Source organism: Haliotis cracherodii, unplaced genomic scaffold, assembly GCF_022045235.1.
Source record: "Haliotis cracherodii isolate W230 unplaced genomic scaffold, xgHalCrac1.p SCAF_12, whole genome shotgun sequence".
NCBI classification, from domain to species: domain Eukaryota; kingdom Metazoa; phylum Mollusca; class Gastropoda; order Lepetellida; family Haliotidae; genus Haliotis; species Haliotis cracherodii.
In genome coordinates this window covers 12,830,474-12,853,486 of record NW_027266267.1, presented here as the reverse complement: position 1 = coordinate 12,853,486, position 23,013 = coordinate 12,830,474, and the positions used below count along the sequence as shown (strand labels likewise).

The 23,013-nt window shown below is 39.0% G+C and overlaps 1 protein-coding gene across 1 annotated transcript in view; it reads left to right on the top strand.

The window, feature by feature from the left end:
• Nucleotides 1-289: 289 nt before the first annotated feature.
• LOC139457043 (uncharacterized) overlaps nt 290-23,013 on the top strand; it is a 96,004-nt gene continuing 73,280 nt past the window's right edge. The window contains exons 1-3 of the mRNA XM_071238486.1: nt 290-359; nt 3,236-3,565; nt 20,472-20,801. Coding sequence (XP_071094587.1) covers nt 290-359; nt 3,236-3,565; nt 20,472-20,801 — 730 coding nt within the window. The remainder of the gene's footprint in view (nt 360-3,235; nt 3,566-20,471; nt 20,802-23,013) is intronic.

The window sequence follows — 23,013 nt, the reverse complement described above, 5'->3', positions numbered from 1 at the left end:
GGAGTATTGTTCCATGACTGAAACTGCGGTATATGAAAATAACGTTTCATATCCTGGTCACGCTGTAATACAAGGGTATCTTGCTTTACGATTCTGTCTACAAACCGACACACATGCTATGTTTTGTCGAAACTTGTGAGAATATAAGTCGAAGAGGGTTACGTATGCTGCTGACGACATCCTGTTTGTTTCTGGGTTTAAGAAGTGGTTTCTGTAATTTAACCTATGAAATCACAGGTTGTGTTGGAAGGATATACAGAAGACATACACTGGGACGTGGTATGCTACAATGAAGACTTGGTGGAATATACTGATATGTATGTGGATAAGCGTTATTCATGGAGAGGAGCATGTTAATGGCAAGTATGAATGTAAATGTAAACAAAGTAGGAAGCAATATTTTGTGACAACATACAAGGCAAATATTCCGTATTAAATAATATTAGTTCAACACCCTGTGCCTCCCAAAATCACCAAACCTATTTCACAACATGCTCCCTGCTTACCATGATCTTTAGATCGGCAATACTGGACAATATTTTAACATTCCTTTTTAACACAATGTTTCATTAAAACACTCATTCACATATTTGCATTACCCCATTGATGTCACAGGGTCACAACCCCCTCTTCAACACTTAATTACGGTGAAGTCGAATAAGATGAATACATAGCAAGTTTCTCAGTTCTTTGGGGAAGTCCCTGTTTTGTGATTTCATCCACTGTCATTTTAGACAAACCTACTGAAAATGCTCTGAAAATTTGGAACTTCGTAAATCTCGCCATTTTGTATACATTACTAAATCACTATTTACAGCGTAATTCAGTGTATGTTTTAAAATCAAAATATCGAATATCTACTCGGAGATTTGAATTTCAAACATAGCAAATTGGTGATCTTGGGTATCTATCTTTTTATGTCAGTGCTAATGTCAGTGGACACGCCATTTTGATCGATTAAAAATCGATGACAAGTGATGCCATGCATCAACATTGTTGTACATATTTGGTATTTTGTTTGAGTCGGGTAAAAGAAGTTAGTAATTTCTGATTTTAAATAAATAAAAGTAACTCTCGATGATTAAAAATGAGTTGTGTGTTTTATTTATGGAAATGGGACTACTTTGATTTACGTAGGTGTAAAGAACGTAACATACCCGCAACTGGGTCACTGCATTCCAATGTACCCGGTAACGTAAATCTCCTAAAATGTGCGTCAGAGTAAAATTGAGACCCATTTTAAATTTCAAAATACGACTTTATCAGAAATGAATTTAATATTGTGTTGGTTCCAGTAAACCAACACAGCATGGACATAATTTCAAAAGTAACTCTAACCTTAAAATGTCCCTTCGACCTTCATCAGAACTGAATGGAGGACATGCGAAAAACAACAACTCCGATTGCTGTTGAGAGATTGTCTGGTCAGATACAGGTCAATTCACTCAAAACATGTATCATGGAAACTAGCACTTACTAATCCTCAATTTAGATATTGTATGCTGTACGCTCTGATGTTTCCATTTTCCAAGTTCTACCAACCCTAATACGGTAATGTGCGTCATTAAGTCCATCCGGTTTACAACATGGAGATCGGTAACGTGCTATTTTTTATCCACGACGGTAACAGAATAGAGTAAATCATACTCATTGAAGTGATATCCTTAGATGTACATGTATGGCGTGGGGCATCGGTTGAGGTGTCGTTTTCCAAACTTTGGTACGTTAACGTTGTCTTCATGTTAATTATGATCCACTGTTATTTGTAGTAATAAAGTGTGTTTATAGTATAACAATGTGATTTCCGAATTGTTTGATAAGCATTACTTAGAAGTTGACAGATGACAAAGTAGACACACTTATTTATGGATAACAACTTCTTTTATACTGTAAAGGCGACGTTTCGGTATATATCCGTATACCGTTGTCAAGCAAGACAGTCCTGCTTGTCAACTGTATAAGGATCTGTACCGTAACCTTTTCAGAACAAAATATATGTCAAAACAGCTGCAAGTTGTGTACAAATACATATCAGATTATCTAGTTTTTAAGGTTGTGAATTGTGAATTTCCTGTGGACGTAAATATTAAGAAGGCAAGTTGACAACCTCAGTTGCCTGTGAGGCGCTAGAAGGTTACAGTCACATTGCTATATAATTCTTTATAGGCATATTGCGAAGTCAGTTGTCAAAGCAGACGCATGTGCTACATGTGCATGTGCTTCTGTGTGGGGCACGACCAAATCCTTAGAAACTCTCACGCTGCCGAACACGGTCGCCTATCAAAGAACACTCCACAACTGACATTGCATTACTCCATGTGATAAGTGACCTCTGCGTTGTACACAAGGTCACGTGCCACTGTATACGATCAGCTCCCACAAACTGAAATATACGAATCACGGTATCAATGTGACACTTACTATTTTTAGATATCGGAACGTGTCCCGTTAGTTTGTTATAATCCCGTATTTAACAATTTATATATTTCCCCACTACATCCATTCCCCAACAAATTCACCGTATCCTTTCAAAAATTGTAAAAATTGTTCAATGTTGTCCAAATTCAATGCTGCTGTTGTTGTAATGAACACAAACATATTTAACTAATAATGAACAGACCATTTAAATGGTTATCCAAAATAAATTGTCAAGTACAAACATGCTTCAGACTATTGTAAAAAATGCTTGCACAATAATTTTCTTTGCATTAGGCGTAATGAGGGAAAATGTTGTGACAATTACATGAACGGATCTCTGAAAATCAGCGATGGCACCAAATGTTTACGAAAAAGGGTAAGCACGACCTGCTCTACCGCTAGGACCCACCACTCTCATAATTTGCATTAAAATCACCTTATAAACGTAAACTAATGTACTACATTTTATCTTTACCAAATATGTTTAAATCATGTAGACCTGAGTGAGATTTCATTTGTTCAAAGATTTGATGAGTGTGATAATAATGTGCGAGTTAATAACGTCACATCCGTGAGATTGCAACCATAAGTACCAGTCAATATATGGAAGGTATTCATGAAAAAAACGAGTGTAATTAGTACGTAATCATCTTGTCCAGTAATCACATTGACTCTTGTAGAATCATGGACGAGTGACAAAGGCTACACTAGTGATAATTATGAGGAGAATCGAACCTTCAGATGGTACGCGACAGCCAAGACAGCTTTTGGATAACCTGTATATAAAACTTTAATGTTGATTATTTTGTTTCTGCAGATGGATTTGTACTGACGAGCTCACCATTGACAGCAACAGATGGAGAACTCTTCACCTTGAACTGTAGCTTCCGTAATGAATCTATAGTAAACATTGGGTGGTGGCAGAACAACAAACCTAATGTCGTTACTCAGAAAGACGGTAATTGTAGTAAACAATCACTCGCCTATGGGCAGGACATCATCAACCGTATCAATGTGAGTTGCAGTACCACGGCCCATAGTATGTCGTTTAGATTTAACTCCACCACAGACCAAGGAGCAGCGTGGCAGTGCGGGAAACAGGTTTCCGACTACGATATACGCCCGAGAAGCAACAATTATACAATAGGTGAGTATGACATAATCACTGTATTGTACAATACATCTTTAGCAATATAGTAAATTGTCACAAGTGTAATCATCAATGACCTTGAAATGTATACAAAAGGAAACGGTGGGATAAGACCCATAAGACATAACAATGAAAACTTTTCAACATTTTGCATCAGGATTAACATATTAACATCGTTGTCTGAATATATTTAATTAATTTGGAACGTTGGTCTATATTGGCTTCACTATTTATGCAAGGCAATACATATAATTATGTGGGCTGCTGAAATGAATGATATGTTTTCCAGTCAAACGATATACACAGAGAAAAGCTCTTGTCCTTCAGGTACGGATGGACATGGTCATACTGCAAGTCCTGTCATGTCAACACAGTCATTATCAACAACAACCCGAAATATGGAGACTGCATCGGATCCGCTGACATTGACTACAAAGAATGGTAGTTCTCCTTTAAATATCCATATCGTACTGAGAATATGTACATCGTAACATCAACAGATTACATGGGGAGCCTGATATAATGAATGATTAAACATTACCAATCACACCACAAATATGCACCAAATATTATTCGGTATATACGATAATATACGATCAGTATTAGAAACACGATTAATACACGAGTAACATATGTAATTGCCTTCAGGAATATGTGATCATTTTATAGGCATAACCGGCAGGAACATTGTCACATCGTGGCTGTTCATAATCTATCATGTAGGTGCATAGTGTGTCTATCGACCATGTTATTACAGATGTATACTGTTTCCTATTGGGAATGCATGCAGTGTGCTTTAAGGGTGTCTGCACAACTTGTACTCTTGTGTATAGGGATGTTGTTAAGTCAATATAGGACTTAGTATCTCCTACATAGGACTTAATATCTCCTACACAGGACTTACTATCTCTTACGTAGGACTCCCAATCTCCTACGTAGGAGATAGTTATTCTAATCCATACTAAGTCCTACGTAAGGAGATACTAAGTCCTACATAGGAGTTAGTAAGTCCTACCTAGGAGATACTTAGTCCTGCTTTGGAGATACTAAGTCCTACGTAGGAGATAGTTATTCTAGTCCATACGTAAGCAATAGTAAGTCCTGTGTAGGAGACAGTAAGTGCTACGTAGGAGATACTAAGTCCTACGTAGGAGATAGTAAGTCCTACGTAGGAGATAGTAGGTCCTACGTAGGAGATACTAAATCCAACATAGGAGATACTTAGACCAAAAACAATTTCACCGTGGCCCTACTACGCTTGCGTACTTTTAAGTATCCATATCGTACTGAGAATATGTTCAAGGTAACATCAACAGTTTACATGGAGAGCCGGATTTAATGAATGATTAAACATTATCATAAACACCACGAGTATGCACCAAATAGAATATGTTATATGCGACAAAAAAACGATCAGTATAAGAAACTTAGAAAACACAACACTGTCATTCCAGTGGCCTTTGAAATTTTCTGATCTATAAAAATAATTTTATAGGCATAACCTGCCGGGGCATTGTCACACCGTGTGTGTTCATAATCTATCATGTACAAAGTAGGTGCATAGTTTGTCTACCAACCATGTTATTACAGATGTATACTGTTTCCTATTGGGAATCCATGCAGTGTGATTTAACGGTGTCTGCACAACTTGAACTATTTTGTATAGGGATTTTGTTAGGTCAATATATCGCTAAATAATGCGATACAGGTCCAAATATTGGGCGAAGAGTCAAAGTGGCAAAGATTGGGTGTTATATATGAAACAAAACTTGTATTACTGCAGGTCTCGCATGACTTACGGCAAAATGAATTGGGAGCAGCGCAATACATATAATTATGTGAGCTACCGAAATGAATGATATGTTTTCCAGTCAAACGATATACACAGAGATAAGCTCTTGTCCTTCAGGTACTTCAAGTTCTGCCATGTCAATGCAGTCATTATCAACAACAACCCAACCTATGGAGATTACATCGGATCAGGAGACAGTGACGACAAAGGATGGTAGTTCTCTTTTAAATATCCATATCGTACTGAGAATATGTACAAGGTACACGGGGAGCCACATACACACACCGAATATGCACCAAATAGGATATGTTATATACGATAATAAACTATCAGTATTAGAAACTTAAGAAAACACAACACTGTCGTTCCAGTGGCCTTTGAAATTTGTGATCTATGAAAATAATTTTATAGGCATAACCTGCCGGGGCATTGTCACACCGTGTGTGTTCATAATCTAGCATGTACAATGTAGGTGCATAGTTTGTCTACCAACCATGTTATTACAGATGTATACTGTTTCCTATTGGGAATCCATGCAGTGTGATTTAACGGTGTCTGCGCAACTTGAAATGTTTTGTATAGGGATTTTGTTAGGTCAATATATCGCCAAACTATGCAATACAGGTCCAAATGTTAGACGAAGAGTCAAAGCGGCAAAGATTAATTATATGTGAAACAAAACGTGAGTAACGACAGGTCGCGTAAATGTGGGCAGAGCCTTTGAACAATGAAATCTGCATTCTAACCTCGTTTTGTGACGTCATAGCACAGTATAAGGTCATCATTGAAATGTCGCTGCCTGTCATATTTGGGCGAATTAATGTTTGCTTAAAAGTATACTACCACGTAGATAAACGCTTCATATATTTGTAGAAAAAAATATTCAAAAAACTTAAAAACACATATTTACACTTTTATGCAACATTGCGCGCAAAAGAGGGTGAGTGTATTTTTCGTTGTAGTTAATAGAATGCTTCTTCTTTCCTCCTTTAGTTAGATTTTTATAATGTACATTAAATATATTATAACACGTAAAATTCTCTGAATAGAGGCCAGCGGACAGACATGACGCAATCTCCCATTTATAGATGCAGTAATAATGTGTAACATGCTCTCAGCTGTTTATCATACACTTTGGAGAACACATACAAGAGTCAGACAATAAACAAGACTTGTTTATCTCTATATTACAGTAGTCATTTCATGTGTAAGTTCTAAGCTAAGTTAAAGCGTTCGTCGATGACCCGGGTTCGATTCCCGACATGGGTACAATGTGTGAAGCCCATTTCTGGTGTCCCCCGCCGTGATATTGCTGGCATATTGCTAAAAGCGGCATAAAACAATACTCACTCACTCTAAGACGTCATTGGAACAAATCAGTGAAACCCCTGGACCAGACAATCAACTAAACGATTCTCTGAGCAACGATCTATGCCGTTGGTGTGCAAGTATATGCTAAAATCCAAGTCTCTGATCCTGCACAGCCGATCAATTTGGTCGCCTCTTACGACCAGCATAGTTTTATATTGCTAGGGACTTATTCTAACCCGGAATCCCCAAGGGGTAAAACCAGTGTGTGTCATCGCAACGTCCAACAAGCCAGATTTCGAATTCACCTGTTGATAAGACCCGAACCTTCGCTGTGCAGGGTTGCACGTCATAGCTGTGTCTGTGATCTTAGATTGTAGGAATTGAACCTTAGATTCTCACCCTCTTTGTTATATGTTTTGTACCACTGTACGCGTGCACGTGGATTTCATCGAAACGTCTACAACCGGAAACTTACCGCGTAACACCTTATAACAAACACATTCTCTCACTTCTCCATACATTGTACACATGAAATGCTCGCAACCTGACAACTGTTCTGTATATATTCGGGACTAATTAACTATGATAATATTTTTCAGTGAGTCTTAACTGTCTCTCACTTCTCCACACATCACACACATAATATAACCTCTCACCCTTGACAAGCTGTTTTGTGTATATCCTGGACTAACCATGATATTATGTTGTAGCATTTACAGAGGAAAAAGATCCAAATCTTTTCTACATAGTGGTTGGGGCAGTAGGTGGAGCTGTTCTGCTTACCGTCGTTGCCGTGGGCGTCGTTTGTATCAGACGGAGAAGAAAAGCTGCCCGTGTGTATTTGTGTTGCAATTTAAGATAATTCTAGATGAAACTTCGACTTGAATTATGCACAATAAATTAAACAAGTTTTAAAAGACAGTTTGATCATTGCAATAGTCGTCAACTTCCGCATTATTGTGTATCCAATGATTGTCAGAGTTGATTCAGGTTAGTATGAAATGTTTGATAGCGGCAGAGGATATTAAGACTTCCTAAAATGATGAAAAGTCCTTCTTCCAGATCAGCAAAATGATATGAAAGAAGAAAGAGTAAATAAAGCGTAAGTGTAACTATTATTCTAGAACAAACATACACACGCACATAAACATGCCCACGCACGCACGCACAGACATGCAAACAACACACAGACAGAACGCACAGAAACATATTTGCACACAGACACACACACACACACATACTCACGCAAACACACGCACGCAAAACAAACACACACATTATTATGCAAAAACACACATACACAAACCAAATTTGTATAGTTTGAGGTGCTTTGTTGAAAATCATTCTGTCTTTGGTCTGTTTTCCTTCCAGCACGGACCGCCTCCGTGGTCCTGTGGTAGAGCGTCCGCCCGGAGAGCGGAAGGTCCAGGGTTCGATCCCGGGCCGCGTCATACAAAAAGACGTTAAAAGATTGTACTTGTTGTTACCCTGTCTGGCGCTCGGCATTAAAGGGCTAAAACAAGGACTGGTCGGCTCGGAGTCAGTATACTGTGTCTGAGTGGGGTATTCATGTTAAAACTGCGGCATGGTATCTCAGTGAGCTAGCACTATAAATCGGCATCAGTCCGGACTAGTACAAGCAGCCACACACACACATACACGTGCATGCACGTCGCTATATAAGTGCAATAATCTTGGACGCGACGTTAAACCCAATTTCACCTCACCTCACCTTCCAGCACGACAATTTATCAAAACACCTCAGACTGCAACACAGGTATGCTTTTCAATTAATTTATTATTATTCGAATGACACGGTATTAGAATAAGGACTGATTTTGAAAGCATACTGTAGCTGTACTGTATGTAGTAACTGTTGAACAGGACCTTATTCTAACCCATGGTTCATTGGCTATTGACGCACTTGTGCCACACACGCAATCCTCCATCGTTATTAAACAGCTGGTACATACTGAGGGGTATAACGGTCCCATAAAAACTCGTCAGTCAACCTGAGCGACAGTTACCCTTGTCACATCCTATTTACGTGCCGTATTTCCGTGTTCTCTCATTGTGTATGTTTTAGTTGAAAATGACTTGTATGAAGGGTCACGTGATGTCCAACCAATGAACGCAGCTGAGAATCAGGAGGATGACTTTATGTTGTCAGGTACCTGCATGTTAGCATGTATCTCTAAATGTTACAAGAATCAGTACGATTTGAACTCAGTGTACAATGTTCCCTCTACTATGTAAGTGCTTCCTTATTACACGTACACAAATGGATATATTTTTTGCTAATGATATTTACAGTATTCCTTTAAACATCATACTGTATTGCCAGATGCATACGCGAGTGCTGACCTGCCAGTGATGATCACGTGCACACCACAGGAGGAGGTTCCATCTGGTGACGTCAACTTAGAGAACCTGTAAGTGTAACTGCTATTCCAGACAGTACGCACAGAAACATATTTGCACACACACACACACACACACACACACACACACACACACACACACACACACACACACACACACACACACACACACACACACTCACACACACTCACTCACACAAACACACACACTCACACAAACACACCAACGCAAAACAAACACACACATTCTTATGCAAGCACACGCACACAAAGCAAATTTGTACTTTTTGACGTTTGTTGAAAGTTATTTCAGTCTTTGGTCTTCAATATAAGTTATTGCTGTTCTCGTTCTAGCTCACCAGTTTATCAAAACACGACAGGCAACATAACAGGTATGCTTTTCAATTGATCATAATTCGAATAACACGGTATTAGAATTAAAACTGATTTTGGAAGTATACTGCAGCTGTACTGAAGCTGACAGTTACCCTTGTCACATCCTATTTACGTGCCGTATTTCCGTGTTCTCTCATTGTGTATGTTTCAGTGGAAAATGACTTGTATGAAGGGTCACGCGATGTCCAACCAATGAACGCAGCTGAGAATCAGGAGGATGACTTTATGTTGTCAGGTACCTGCATGCTAGCATGTGTCTCTAAATGTTAAAAGAATAAGAAGATTATGTGATCTGAAATCAGTCTACAATGTTCCCTCTCCTATGTAAGTGCTTCATTATTACACGTACACAAATGGATATGTTTTCTTGGCTAATGATATTTGCAGTATTTCTTTAAACATCATACTGTATTGCCAGATGCATACGCGAGTGCTGACCTGCCAGTGACGAACACGTGCACACCACGGGAGGAGGTTCCATCTGGTGACGTCAACTTAGATAACCTCTACGCTAAACCTGACAAAAGCAAACACTCAGAGGTTCAACATGGTGAGGCACATGCATAATGCATTATCCTGTAGTTCGTCTGATATGTTTAATGTCGAAGTCTAGATCTGATTCTCTTGATCCATTTTACTGCTTTTTCTATGTTGGAGATACTGTAGTCATAAATGAAGCTACATGTAGCGAGATCCGTCTTAAAATTGGTCTTCAGCCATTCTTGTCATAAGAGGCGACTAACAGTTTCGAGTGATCAGATTCGTTGACTTGGTTGATGCATGTCATGGTATACCACGCCGTGGGTCGATGCTCATAAGGTCAAGCACTGGATTGACTGCTCTAGACTCGGCTATTTGCAGACCACAATCATATCGCTCGAATAGTGTGGAGTGCGGCGTTAAACAGCAAACAAACAAAAATGTATGATGCACATTAAATACCCAATGTGTGAACGTCAGTTTCAGACATATACGCTGCAGTACAGAAACCCAAGAAAAACAAACAAGATGATCGAATTGTGTCTGAAGACTTCAATACAGACGTGTATGCAAAACATAACAAGGGTCTAAAGGCAAAAAAATAGTTATTAAAAAAGAGGCGACAAAACCTTTTTGGAAATCTCTGCTGAAAGCAGATACCATTGTGCGATTTCGACTCCGTAAGCAGGGAAATGAAATAACTCCAACGATCAATCAACCATGACCAAGGCTATTGGATACCCCCTGCTTACCATCAACTCATCAAACACTCCAACCAGTCATAATCCTTTTGTACATACCCCTGGTGTTATCTGTTAGGATGTTTACCTTATGTCATCCGCATTTCGTACTTAACAAGGTATGATAATACCGGCTCATAAAGACAAAAGCGACATACATGATCCTAGGAACTATTGGGTTATAACTCTTACATCGTGTTTGTCTAAATTCTTAGAGAAAATCATTGTAAGTGAGTAGAAAAATACACATTCAGTAACTTCCAATCCTTCTCTGGTGATTTACAATTTGGTTTCAGAAAAGAACATAAAGCAATTTGTTTGTATTCACTGTTTTTGAATGTGTTAATTTATTCCTAGAAAGAGAATTGCAAGTGTTTGCCGCAGTTTTGGATTGTGAAAAGTATTTCGATCGTATTTACCAGGACTGTCTTTTTGTCAAGACATATGACCTTGGAGTGGCAACTTTCGGAAGCTTCTTTTTCATAGCTATACAGACAGCAGGAATTTTATATCATACAACGGAGAAAGATCTAATGATTTTCCCACTAAACAAGGTGTTAGGCAAGGTCGAGTTATGTAAGCATGGTTCTTTCTCGTTTTCATGAATGATCTAATAAGTGAATTAAGGAAAGCAAACACTTTCCTCCCTCTTCATGGAATGTTTATACCCTGTATTTTATTGGCCAATGATACAAACTCTTGTCTAAAACCTCTAGCAGCTTACACCCTTCACTTGATTCAGTTAGTTTATATGCCAACAAATGGAGACTCACCGATAGTGCCACTTGAGTTAATCACTTGTATTCTACAAGTTTGGTGATGCTACAATTGACAGCCCTGACTCTGTCAAATATTGAGTATAATAATCATCAGCAGTAACTTATCCTGTAAAGAAGGACTCATGACGTGTTGCTCAAAAGCAGGACAATGAGTTAATTCACTGTGATCACATGGTCTTGACGATTTTAACCTCCACCCAGCTACGGGTGTCAAGATATGGAAAAGAAATATTTGGCCCTCACGGTACCAAGAGGAGCATCTCTCGGCACTACCGGGACTTTCTGAAATTCAGATTGGCATTCCCGGGCAATAACCGGAGAGAGATCAGATCTCTCACGTGTCATAAAATTCATACACCCTTACAAATGCATGTTCTTCAAAATACAATGCATCTCTATGCACATTTATGACCTCTTAAAATCGGATCAAGAGCAAAAGTTTCGAAATAATGCAAACTTTGTAATCGACATTGCTATGACTATGATTGCCATATTTTTTGCAGTGTAAATACTAAGTGTCTTATGTTTAGATTTTTTTATGCTTTATGATACGTTGATAAACTGGCTGATATGCTTTAATTGGTTCTCGGTGCAGGTGTTCATGACCTAACTGACGAAATAAATTATAATACTTGGGAATACATCATACTGTCTTTTTGCTAAATGTACGTTATATGGAATATACCTACACATCTTTTGTATCTACTGGACCCTGCTGCTCACAACTTGTAAATTCATAAACATTGTATCACCTGCTTTCATTGTAGATACTCACGTAACACAAATAACGAATTGTAAATAATGTATCTGCCCGTGTATGATTTTCGAATTGAACTCTGGAGGAAATAAAGTTATTCATTCATTCATCATGGCTATCATTTGTACTTTTGGCAAGTTTTAGTAAATGCAACTTTGTTCAGTATATCACAGCGTGTCGGCTTCATGTGGAAGGAAAACCCAAACTTGTGCATCTTTACCACTTTCACGAAATCCACAAGTATGTGTATTATGCTGATAACCTAAATACATGACATGGGCGAATGAAAGGTGACGTAACTCTGCACAGCAAATTGCAACGCCTCAGACGACTGTTTTCACCTTTGACCTGATCAAGCACAGCTATGTTGCTAAACGCATGACTAATAAAGAGTGCGTACGTGCGACTGGAGGAGTTGGCTGACACAACAATCTACAAATACATACAATGAATAGTGCAGAATTAGAAAGACATGTAGACAAGGAGTTGTATCAAGTATTTGTACTTGCATATTAGTTTACTGATTGCATGTCATGTCAAATGTTTTATGGCATGTCATCAAATGCTTTGATACAGTTAATTGAACAACACACTGCCACGTCTTGTATATATTTCACGCTGTGACTACTGTAATGAGCACAATCACACGTTTCCCCATTGTTGTATAACTCTACTTTTTGGCAATGACTGAAGATTTCGTTTCTTATTACAAACGATAACACAATTTGTTAAGACCTTTATTGGTAGCCCAGAACAGTAAATGATTCTGTCAGTTGAACTAAATCTAAATGTTATCTGGAATTACTTGTTTCTCTTCTAAACTTTTCACACTATTCACACAGCACATTCTGGTGACAGTCGCAAATCTTTTGTTGATCTTGCTTGGTGTCAGATTGTATACACACTTTATATTAACCATAAATAAGTCTTTGTTCTTAATACCACTTGTCAAAATATGTGAACAGGATGCAGAAGGATCTGTATGAAAGAAATCGTGCAGTATCGCATTTGCTTTCCAAAGTGTTATGTAAAAAACTGGATCAGTCGAAAGGTTTTGATTGCATAAATGCCTGCAAAGTGTTTTATTGTGAACAATCGCAAGATACAGTAGCGAAATCTCTGCACATTAACCTTTACCATGTTCTTTGCATTCGTCAATTTCCCGGAGCCATAAAGAGTGTTAAAGTGAAGCGCGACTAATTCTGTGCAATTGTATATTCATTTGGTTCAGTTATATTCTGTATCAAAGTAGTTTCTTAAACAACCTATACGCTCATGACAACTGTGTTGTATTGAAGTTCAATATGGACGTATGAGGATAATATTGGCATAGATAATATGTTAATGTTTTAATGCAAGGTGGTAAACAGTAACGAAAGCCAAATAGTGAACCACTGTTAATATTCTTTATTATTGTAATGAATGTATTCCCTTTTAGTACAAGACGTAGATTAAATCAAAACACAATAGAGATCCATGATAAGTGGGTGTTTTACGACAGGTTCTCGTGGACAGGTAATGAAAAGATATCATGCTCTACTTACTTCAGAACGACAAAGTGAGTCACATGATATTTCTCCAGAAATATCCAACTTCCTTGTTAGACAAGTAACGTATTTACGTTAGACATTCATGCGTTTATTCCCGTTCAACTTGACAGAGCACGTTGTCGTGTTGTCACGCAGCATACCGAATAGATTTGTATTTAGATTGCTGAGTAGGTATTTTATTTATGCGTTTGCTGATGAGCGTTTTGGACATTTCGGCGCCAAGGACAAATGACTCTCTTTCCTGCAGTTTGTACACCATGTGTTGCAGTTTTCTTTGCAAGAAACTCGGGAGCAGTGACTGACTGGCCGAGTAACATAAGTTATACTACTCGTGTGTTGGTTGTGTCCATTGATTTGATCCTTAACCCGACAGGATTTTTGGTTGAATTACTTTCTTTTGAGTTAGACAGATAAGTTGATAAAGCTGGTCGTCATTACTTTTTTTTGTCAAGATGTACAGTTGCATCAGCCACTTTGGGGTATCCCATTTTAGTTTGATTCCATTTTATCCTTTTGGGCATGTCAATTGACTCTGTAAGGTTGTCCCCGACAACAACATACCCTCTTCCACACTTATTTACACTAGTAATATTTTTGTGCTTCGGCTCTTTGGCAGTATCTTGAGCTGTTAGGATCTTATTAAGATCTTGCGAGATCTGCGAGAAATCTGCGCTAAAGGCTACTTTTTCTAATTTGGTTTGTGGTCTTCTATTTTTGTGTGTCTTTGACTCTGATGACTCATTCTTTGTCGTTTCTGTAGCCTTCGGTGGGCTAGATTTATGACATTTCGGATTGAGGCTAAAGGTTTTTGTTTAAGCATGCCTCGAGTCCAATGGGCACCATAACCGATTTTTTCTTTGTGTCTATTTCCTTTGAACGTGAATGTGTCCTAAAAACGTTCAGGGACATTTAGCGCGGCTTGAATACAAGTCATGTTGGCTGTTTTTTTTAAGGTTTTCTGGTGACCAGAGTGAAGGAATGGTTTAGGCATACCCTTTTGAGAACTGGGCTGGTTCTCTCGAGAGTTGGGCGGACTCTCAACAATTGTACTTTCTGGACATAATTCCGCCATCTCCATTTCCAAATTCATATTTGTCAGTCCCAGGGGCCTGGGTGATTGACGACCATGCAGTTTAAGCTGGTGAGCAGACCGAGCTTGGTGGGCGTGGAGGGGTGTGTACAGTACAGGACCCGTGACATGGTATCAGTCACTTAAACCATTTATAGGTTTAGATGGGGTGCACGGATGGCCCAGTCGTTTAGGGGTCCGTGTTTCACTGTGCAGTCATTTGGGCACGCCAGAAACGTATGATATTTGGTTCGGATCCCGGTTCGCCCAAATTATGTTTCTAGGTTTTTCGGCACCATAACCGTGTTATGGTTAACTATTGTTACGCGTCGATTCCCAAATCGACGAATGCAAAGAACATGCTCAACGTTAATGTGTAGAGGGGGGCACGGGTGGCCCAGTCGTCTAAGTCGCCGCGATTCGCTGTGCAGATTTGCGTCACTTGGACACGCAAGAAACCTATGATTGTGGGTTCGATTCCCGGTTCACTCCGGTTATGTGTGAAGGTTTGTCAGCACCATACCCGTGCTCGTTGGTTTCACCGAAGTTGTAAACGTCTGAGACCTGCATCACTTTGGGCTTTCTTCCCACATTAAGCTGACACGCAGTGATACAACTGGAATACTGTTAAAAGCAGAGTTAAACCCAACTCACTCACTCACTCACTCACTACAGGTGAGATGCAACAAGGCGCGGACGTAGGTGTAGAAAACTTCCGCAAGGCGGATATCTCACCCCAAGCGGTCAGGCATATGGCTATTTCATGGTTTTTTTTACAGACTTTAATCCGATGGCACGAATTTGCATTAAAACTAACATGAGTGATAATACCATCATGGAGTGGTGCCGTGTTTGTGCTTTGAGAACATGTGTTACATAAAATATAGGCCCAAGTAGTTGTTTTCTAAATGTCACAAAATATAAAAGATATTCAAATATTTAACATACATAAGCCATAAAATTATCACATAAGTCATCTTTAAAAAGTGTGAGAATCTGAGAACCCTCGTCATAATGCAAACAAATGTACATTCTAATCATGACAAAATACTGCAATTTAAACTACATCTATGAGGTCATTCTACTGTTTTAGGGCTCCGTTATTTTTAGGGAATGGACAGTTGATTGTGTTCTCTGCCGATGTTGCACGTGCTCCGCCGTGAGCTTATGTTTACAATGCATGGCTCTTCATAATGTTTTGTCAAAGTGAAAGAGCAGAGAAGTGTTTTAAGTTGGGGAATACCCTGGTAACTCTCCATTCCTTAAAAACAATGGACTTCGGCTCCATTAATTTTTAAGGATTAGAGAGTTACTCGAACATTTCCCTCTACATAATGTGAGGCTTTTGTAATGTATGGAACACTACAAAGCCAATACCTTGGCTGGACAGAGGATTGGGTCCCCTGTTCTTAGACGATGCAGATGATAGAAATTTTATAAAAATTGTCTTATGTGTTTGCAGTGTGTCTACATATTTTCCTAGTGAACGTTATTCATGAGGAAGTTTACTGAAACATGTAAAATGATTACAAACACTATTTAAATGTTATGTAGGACATTATATTTTGTATCAGCTTTAACATATATCGTTCTGTGTATTACCGGAATGTGAATGCGTATCTATTTTGTCACAATATCCGGATACAATTCGACAAAGTTGGCAAAAAGCGTGAAGATCAGGGTTAGAATAGATATTCAGTAACCCATGCTTGCAGTAAAAGGCGACTATGCTTTTCGTCAGACGCTCGTTGACTAGGATGATGCATGTCATCGTATCCGAACTGCGTGAATCGATGCTGATCAGACGCGATTATTTACAGACCGCCGTCATATAGCTGGAATATTGCTGAGTGTGGCGTTAAACAACAAACAAGAACATCCATGTACACCCTGCCAGACTACTTAACAGTTAAAAGGGAGGTAACCCCTGAGCACTTGTGAACCAAATGAATTAGTTATTTGAAGGCTGCTTCTCTCAGTTCCATTCCATGGAGGATAACTTCTCACAATATAAATATGTTTTGAAGCCATTAAATATTAAACTTAGTTAAAATAGCGCTTATATACATGAAATAGTTCTTAGGTTTCTAAGAGTATCATGAAATTCACATACCAACCTACCCAGGAAGATTCTGGGGTAAAATAGGTCTTCAGCAACCCGTGCTTGCCGTAAAAGGTGACTATGCTTGTCGTAAAAGGCGACTAATGGGATTGGGTGGTCAGGCTCAGTGATTTGGTTGATGCATGTCATCGATCCCAATTGCGTGGATCGATGCTCATGATATTAATCACTGGATTGTCTGGTCCAGACTCGATTATTTACAGACTGCCGTCATATAGCTGGAATATTGCTGAGTGCGGCGTTAAACAACCAACCAACCAACCAACTAATCACATACCAACCGACAATGATGCGCATTTGCAACCAAACTTCTTTTAAATACTTTCTAAAATCACAGTTCCCTAGGAATATTTGAATACCCGCCAGTTTCGATAAAAATAAATATGTGCGCTCCAGGGAAACTGTGCCATCACAATACGAAATTTATTTATATCTAAATCACACCAATTAAATTATGTTTTTTTTCTGAATGATAAAAAGGGTCCCTGTTTGATACCGTTTGTGTTATAGCGAGCGTATTTAAAACGTATCTCACCAGATAAACTAGTTGTATTTAAGACAGCATATAACGGGGACAGGCACATCATTCTATTAACAACTGTTACGTGTCGATTCCCAAATCAACGAATATAAAGAACATGCTCATGGTTAATGTGTAGAGATTTAGCTACCGTATCTGGCGATTGTTCTCATTAAATTATGTTCCTGCTTTGGTGTGTATTACTATCACAGTAAATATATCGCGCCCTGTTGACTATCGAAATTACTTCCCCCTTGCATACACATCTCCCGGAGAAAGAGATAAGCTAGTGTATTAAACAAGTTTGACAAGTATTTAAGTTTTAGTAACCGAAGTCAGACAGATCGGTTATGTTGACAAAATGGCGTTGTGTTGAGACTTGAGAGAACACAAGTTATAGCGGAGAGCATATACTGAGTTATGATTCCTTTCTATACAGAGATATAGAGAGGAAGGGTATTCTGCAATTGAACCTATGACATCACAACTTGTAAAGGAAGGATATATAGGAAGACATACACTGGGACATGGTATGCTACAATGAAAGTCTGCTGGAATATATTGATATGTATGTGGATAGGCGTTATTCACGGAGCTTCGCATGTCAATGGCAAGTATGAATGTAACTATTAGTAAGATGACTGACTACCAACAAAGTTGACAGGTTTTACATAATCACATATTGTTATAAGTTTTGTGACAACATACAAAGCAAATATTCCGTATACAATAATATTAGTGTGGATTCCAGCAAACCAACACGGTTTGAAAAACATTTCCTAAGTAACTCCTAACTTAAATGTGTCCTTTCGACCCTCATCAGAACTGAATGGAGGAATTACAATGTCCTTATATGAGGAAGAGCGATGGAAACTCAGATTATTTCTGAGAGATTATCTGATCAGATACAGGTCACTTCACTCAAAACATGTATTATGGAAACTAGCACTTACTTTACATATTGTATGCTGTCCTCCCTGATACTATTTTTAGCCATGTTCCAAGTTCTACCAACCCTAATACGGTAATGTGCATCATTAAGTCCATCGGGTTTTCAAAATGGTTTAAGATAGGATTTATATTCGCATTTGGGAATACACTTAGAACTTGCAAGCATAATGTTTTTACTTACATGGTCGCTGCATGTTTTAACAGGTTAAGGCCGACAATGAAGATCACAGTTGTCAACATATTTAAGATGTGTATTATATTCAAATACAGGTAAAGATGTTAAATAGGACTCAAATATGTTTGCGTCACCCTATCTGACCAGAGATATTGGCCCTTAACTCCCCGAATCAGCTTCATCTGATTTATTCAAAATCGTTTTGACCAAAGGCCCCAAAATGGATAAATACTAAACATGGGATGTGATCTGATATGCTATGAGACTTTGTATCTGCTTTACAACCTGGAGATCGGTAACGTGCTATATTTTATCAACGACGGTACCAGAATAAAGTAAGTCATACTCTTTGAAGTGATATCCTCAGATGTACATGTATGACGTGGGGCATCGGTTGAGGTGTCGTTTTCTAAACTGTGATACGTTAACGTTGTCTTCATGTTAATTATGACCCACTATTATTTGTAGTAATGAAGTGTGTTTATATTGGTACAATGTGATTTCCATATTTAAAAGCAGGGGTAAACCCAGAAATCGATTCACACAGAATTAAACTGTTAAATAAGGGAATAACAAAACATGTCTAGAATTGATCAATCAATTATATTGAAACATACAGTTTTAGGTTCATGGTAAAACGAACAATGTAGGAGGCTACGTAAGTAGTAACACTTGATAGTTTTACCTCTATAACAATGATGCTGACAAAAACTAATGATATACTGACAACAGTTTCGACTGAAATTACCTTTTCATAACAACATATATGTCAAAACATCTGCAAGTTGAGTACAAATACATATCTGATGACCTATTTTTTTAAGGTTGCGAATTGTGAATTTACTGTGCACGTAAATATTTAGAAGGCAAGTTGACAACCTCAGCTGCCTGTGAGGCGGTAGAAGGTAACAGTCACATTGCTACATAATTCTTTATAGGCATATTGCGAAGTCACTTGTCAAAGCAGACGCATGTGCTACATGTACATGTGCTTCAGTGTGGGGCAGGACCAAATCCTTAGAAACTCTCACGCTGGCGAACACGGTCGCCTATCGAAGAACTCTCCACAACTAACGTTGCATTACTCCATGTGATATGTGACCTCTGCATTGTACACAAGGTCACGTGCAACTGTACACGATCAGCTCACAAAATAACACAAGGCCTGATAGATATACTATGATATCCGAATCGCGTTGTCAATTTGACACTTAATAACTTTTGATATTGGAGCGTGTCCCGTTAGTTTGTAATAATCCCTTATGTAACAATTTATATATTTTCCCATTACAACCATTGCCTAACAAATTCACCGTATCCTTTCACAAATTGTAAAAAATGTTTAATGTTGTCCAATTTCCATTCTGCTGTTGTTGTGATGAACACACATTTAACTAATAAGGGGAAGACCATTCAAATTTTCAAATACATATATGCCGTTGAAAAAAATGATCATTAATAGGTCACTGAAAATCAGTAATGACACCAAATGTTCACGAAAAAGGGTAAGCATATCCTGCTCTACCAGAATGACCCACCACTCACACAAAATAAAATCGCATTTTTAATGTAAACAAGTGTACTATAATTTATCTTTACCAAATATTCTTAAATCATGTAGACCTGAATGAGAGTTTCTTTGTTAAAAAATGGGATGAGTATGATAATACTATGTGAGTTTATAACGTCGCATCCGTGAGATTACAACCATATTGCAAGTGTCAGACAATATATTGAAGGTATTAATGAAACAAATTATACCATTAAGTATGATTAGTTCGTAATGATTCTATCCACTAATCGAAGCGCCAAATAGTACGTGACAGCCAACACGGCTTTCTGGATAACATATATATGAAACTTTAATGTAGGTTCCGCAGGTGAATTCAAACTGACTAGCCTTCCATTAACAGCAACAGATGGGGAAATCATCACCATGATCTGTAGCTTCAGTAATGAATCTGAAGTAACCATTGGATGGCTGCAGAACAACAAACCTAAGGTCGTTATTCAAAAGACCCCTAATTGTATGAAGCGCTCACTCGCCTATGGGCAGGACATCATCAACCGTGTCAATGTGAGTTGCAGTACCAAGGCCAATAGTATGACGTTTAGGTTTAACTCCACCACAGACCAAGGAGCAGCGTGGCAGTGCGGGAAACAGGTTTCCGACATCGATATACAACCGAGAAGCAACAATTATACGATAGGTGGGTTGACATAATCACTGGCTTCTACAATATATTGTTAGCAATAAAGTAAATTGTCACAAATGTAATCATCAATGACCATAAATTATTTAAGTAACGAAACTATGCGATAATACCAAAAGACATGACTTTGGGAATAACCTGTATTCTTCATCAGCATTAACATCTTACAAATCGTTGTCTGATATTCTTAATGTATTTGGAACGTTGGTCTATTTCGACTCAACTGTTTATCCAAGGCATTACATATATTATGTAAGCCACAGTAATGAATGGCTAGGTTTTCCAGTCAAACGATGTACACAGAGATAGGCATTTGTCCTACAGGTACGGAGGAAGATAACAAAACATCAAGTCATGTCATGTCAACCACGACCCGATATACGGAAATTAAATCGGATCCGAATACAGTGCCGCCAAAGAAAGGTAGTTCTCTTTCAAATGTGCATATTGTACTTAAAATATACTCAAACGCAAAAGAAACCCAAGTCGAGTATGCAGTATACATGTTATTTATTTTCATCAGTAAAGACAAGAAATACTAATAGGGCAAGATTGACAAAAGTTTGACTGAAGACAGTTTAATGGATTAAAAGGCAGATGACATAATTGTTTTTTTCAAATGTTAAGGGCTTACACGGTGTCGGGTCAATACCCAAAATGTCAGTCAATACCTGGTGTGACCACCATTAGCATTGATCACTGCCACACATCTCCTGTACATTGAGTGGATCAGACGATTTGTGAAGGCCCTAGGGATCCTCCTGCACACATCCAGAGCAGCTGTGCGTAGTTCATCGGCCGTTGTAGGGACTGGGCGCACATTGTGCAGACGCCTTTGAACCTCATCTCACAAGTGTTCGATGGGGTTCAGATCAGGGCTGAGGGCTGGCCATGGGAGAACACGGATGTTGTGTTGTTGCAGAAAAGCCATGGTAGCTCTGGTAACATGGTGACGAGCGTTGTCCTGCTGGAAAATGTGTTGTTGATGTTGTGCAAAAAAATGGAACAACGTGGGGTCTGATCACTTGGTCGATATACCGTTGAGCAGTGACGCCGTGTCCCCGACTTTGACCAACATTCAGAAAGCACATGGGTCCAAGTCTCGCATTAAGTCCAATCCCTGCCCATATCATGACGCTAGGTCCACCCAATGGATCCCTTTCCACAACGTTTCTGTCAGCGAAACGATCACCTGGACGCCGCCAAATTCTGACTCTTCCGTCTGCATGGGAGACACAGAAGCGTCTTTCAGCAGAGAAGATGACGCCAATTGTGATGACCCGGTACCCACTGAAGTCGTGCTTGTCGATGCCGTGGTTGGAGAACAGGACGACGTGCTGGTCGGCGACATCTGAGGTTGTTGGAACAGAGACGTCGGATCACAGTGTCCCGGCTTATATGTATGTGTCGATTATGTGTTCCTATGGTTTGTCGAGCACTTTCACTTGCAGTTAGGAACGGATGTTGCTGGTGTACTTTGACGTGTAATCCGCCGATCTTGTCGACGTGTGGGGACCCTAGGACGACCGCTCCGAGGAAGGTCATCTTTGGTCTGTGTAGCATTGTATCGATGCAGGACACGGTAAATTGTGGTTTTGTTAACGTTGAAATGACGGGCAACATCTTGGACGGGCTCTCCAGCTTCCAAACGTCCGATAGCCTGGTTCTTCTGAATTTGAGTAAGGCGTGGCATTGTTGACCAAGGAGTGGTAGGTCCAAGAATCGGCCACAGGTTTATACCCACTACAGTTCGTGACAGTTCGTGCATTTTCGTTTCCGCTAAAAATGGGTGCATGATACCCACATATTCATTGAAATGGTGCGTTTTGGCGATTCGTTTATGTTGCGTTTTTACTCGGGGCTATCTAAATGCAACCAAAAATATTGATAATACCATCAGGCTTCACTACATGCTAAAACTCATATCAATGTATGGCTCCGTGTTTGTTACCTATTTGCTTAAAACAACTTCCGTTTCTTTTGAGTGTGAGTATATGTACAAGGTAACATTGACAGTTTCCATTCAGTGAGTGAGTGAGTGAGTATGGTTTTACGCCGCTTTCAGCAATATTCCCGCAATATCACGACAGGGAACATAGAAATAGGCTTCACACATTTTGCCCATGCAGGGAATCGAACCCAGGTCTTCAGCGTGACGAGCGAACGCTTTAACCAAAACGCCCCGTTTACATTGAGAGCCGGAGTTTAT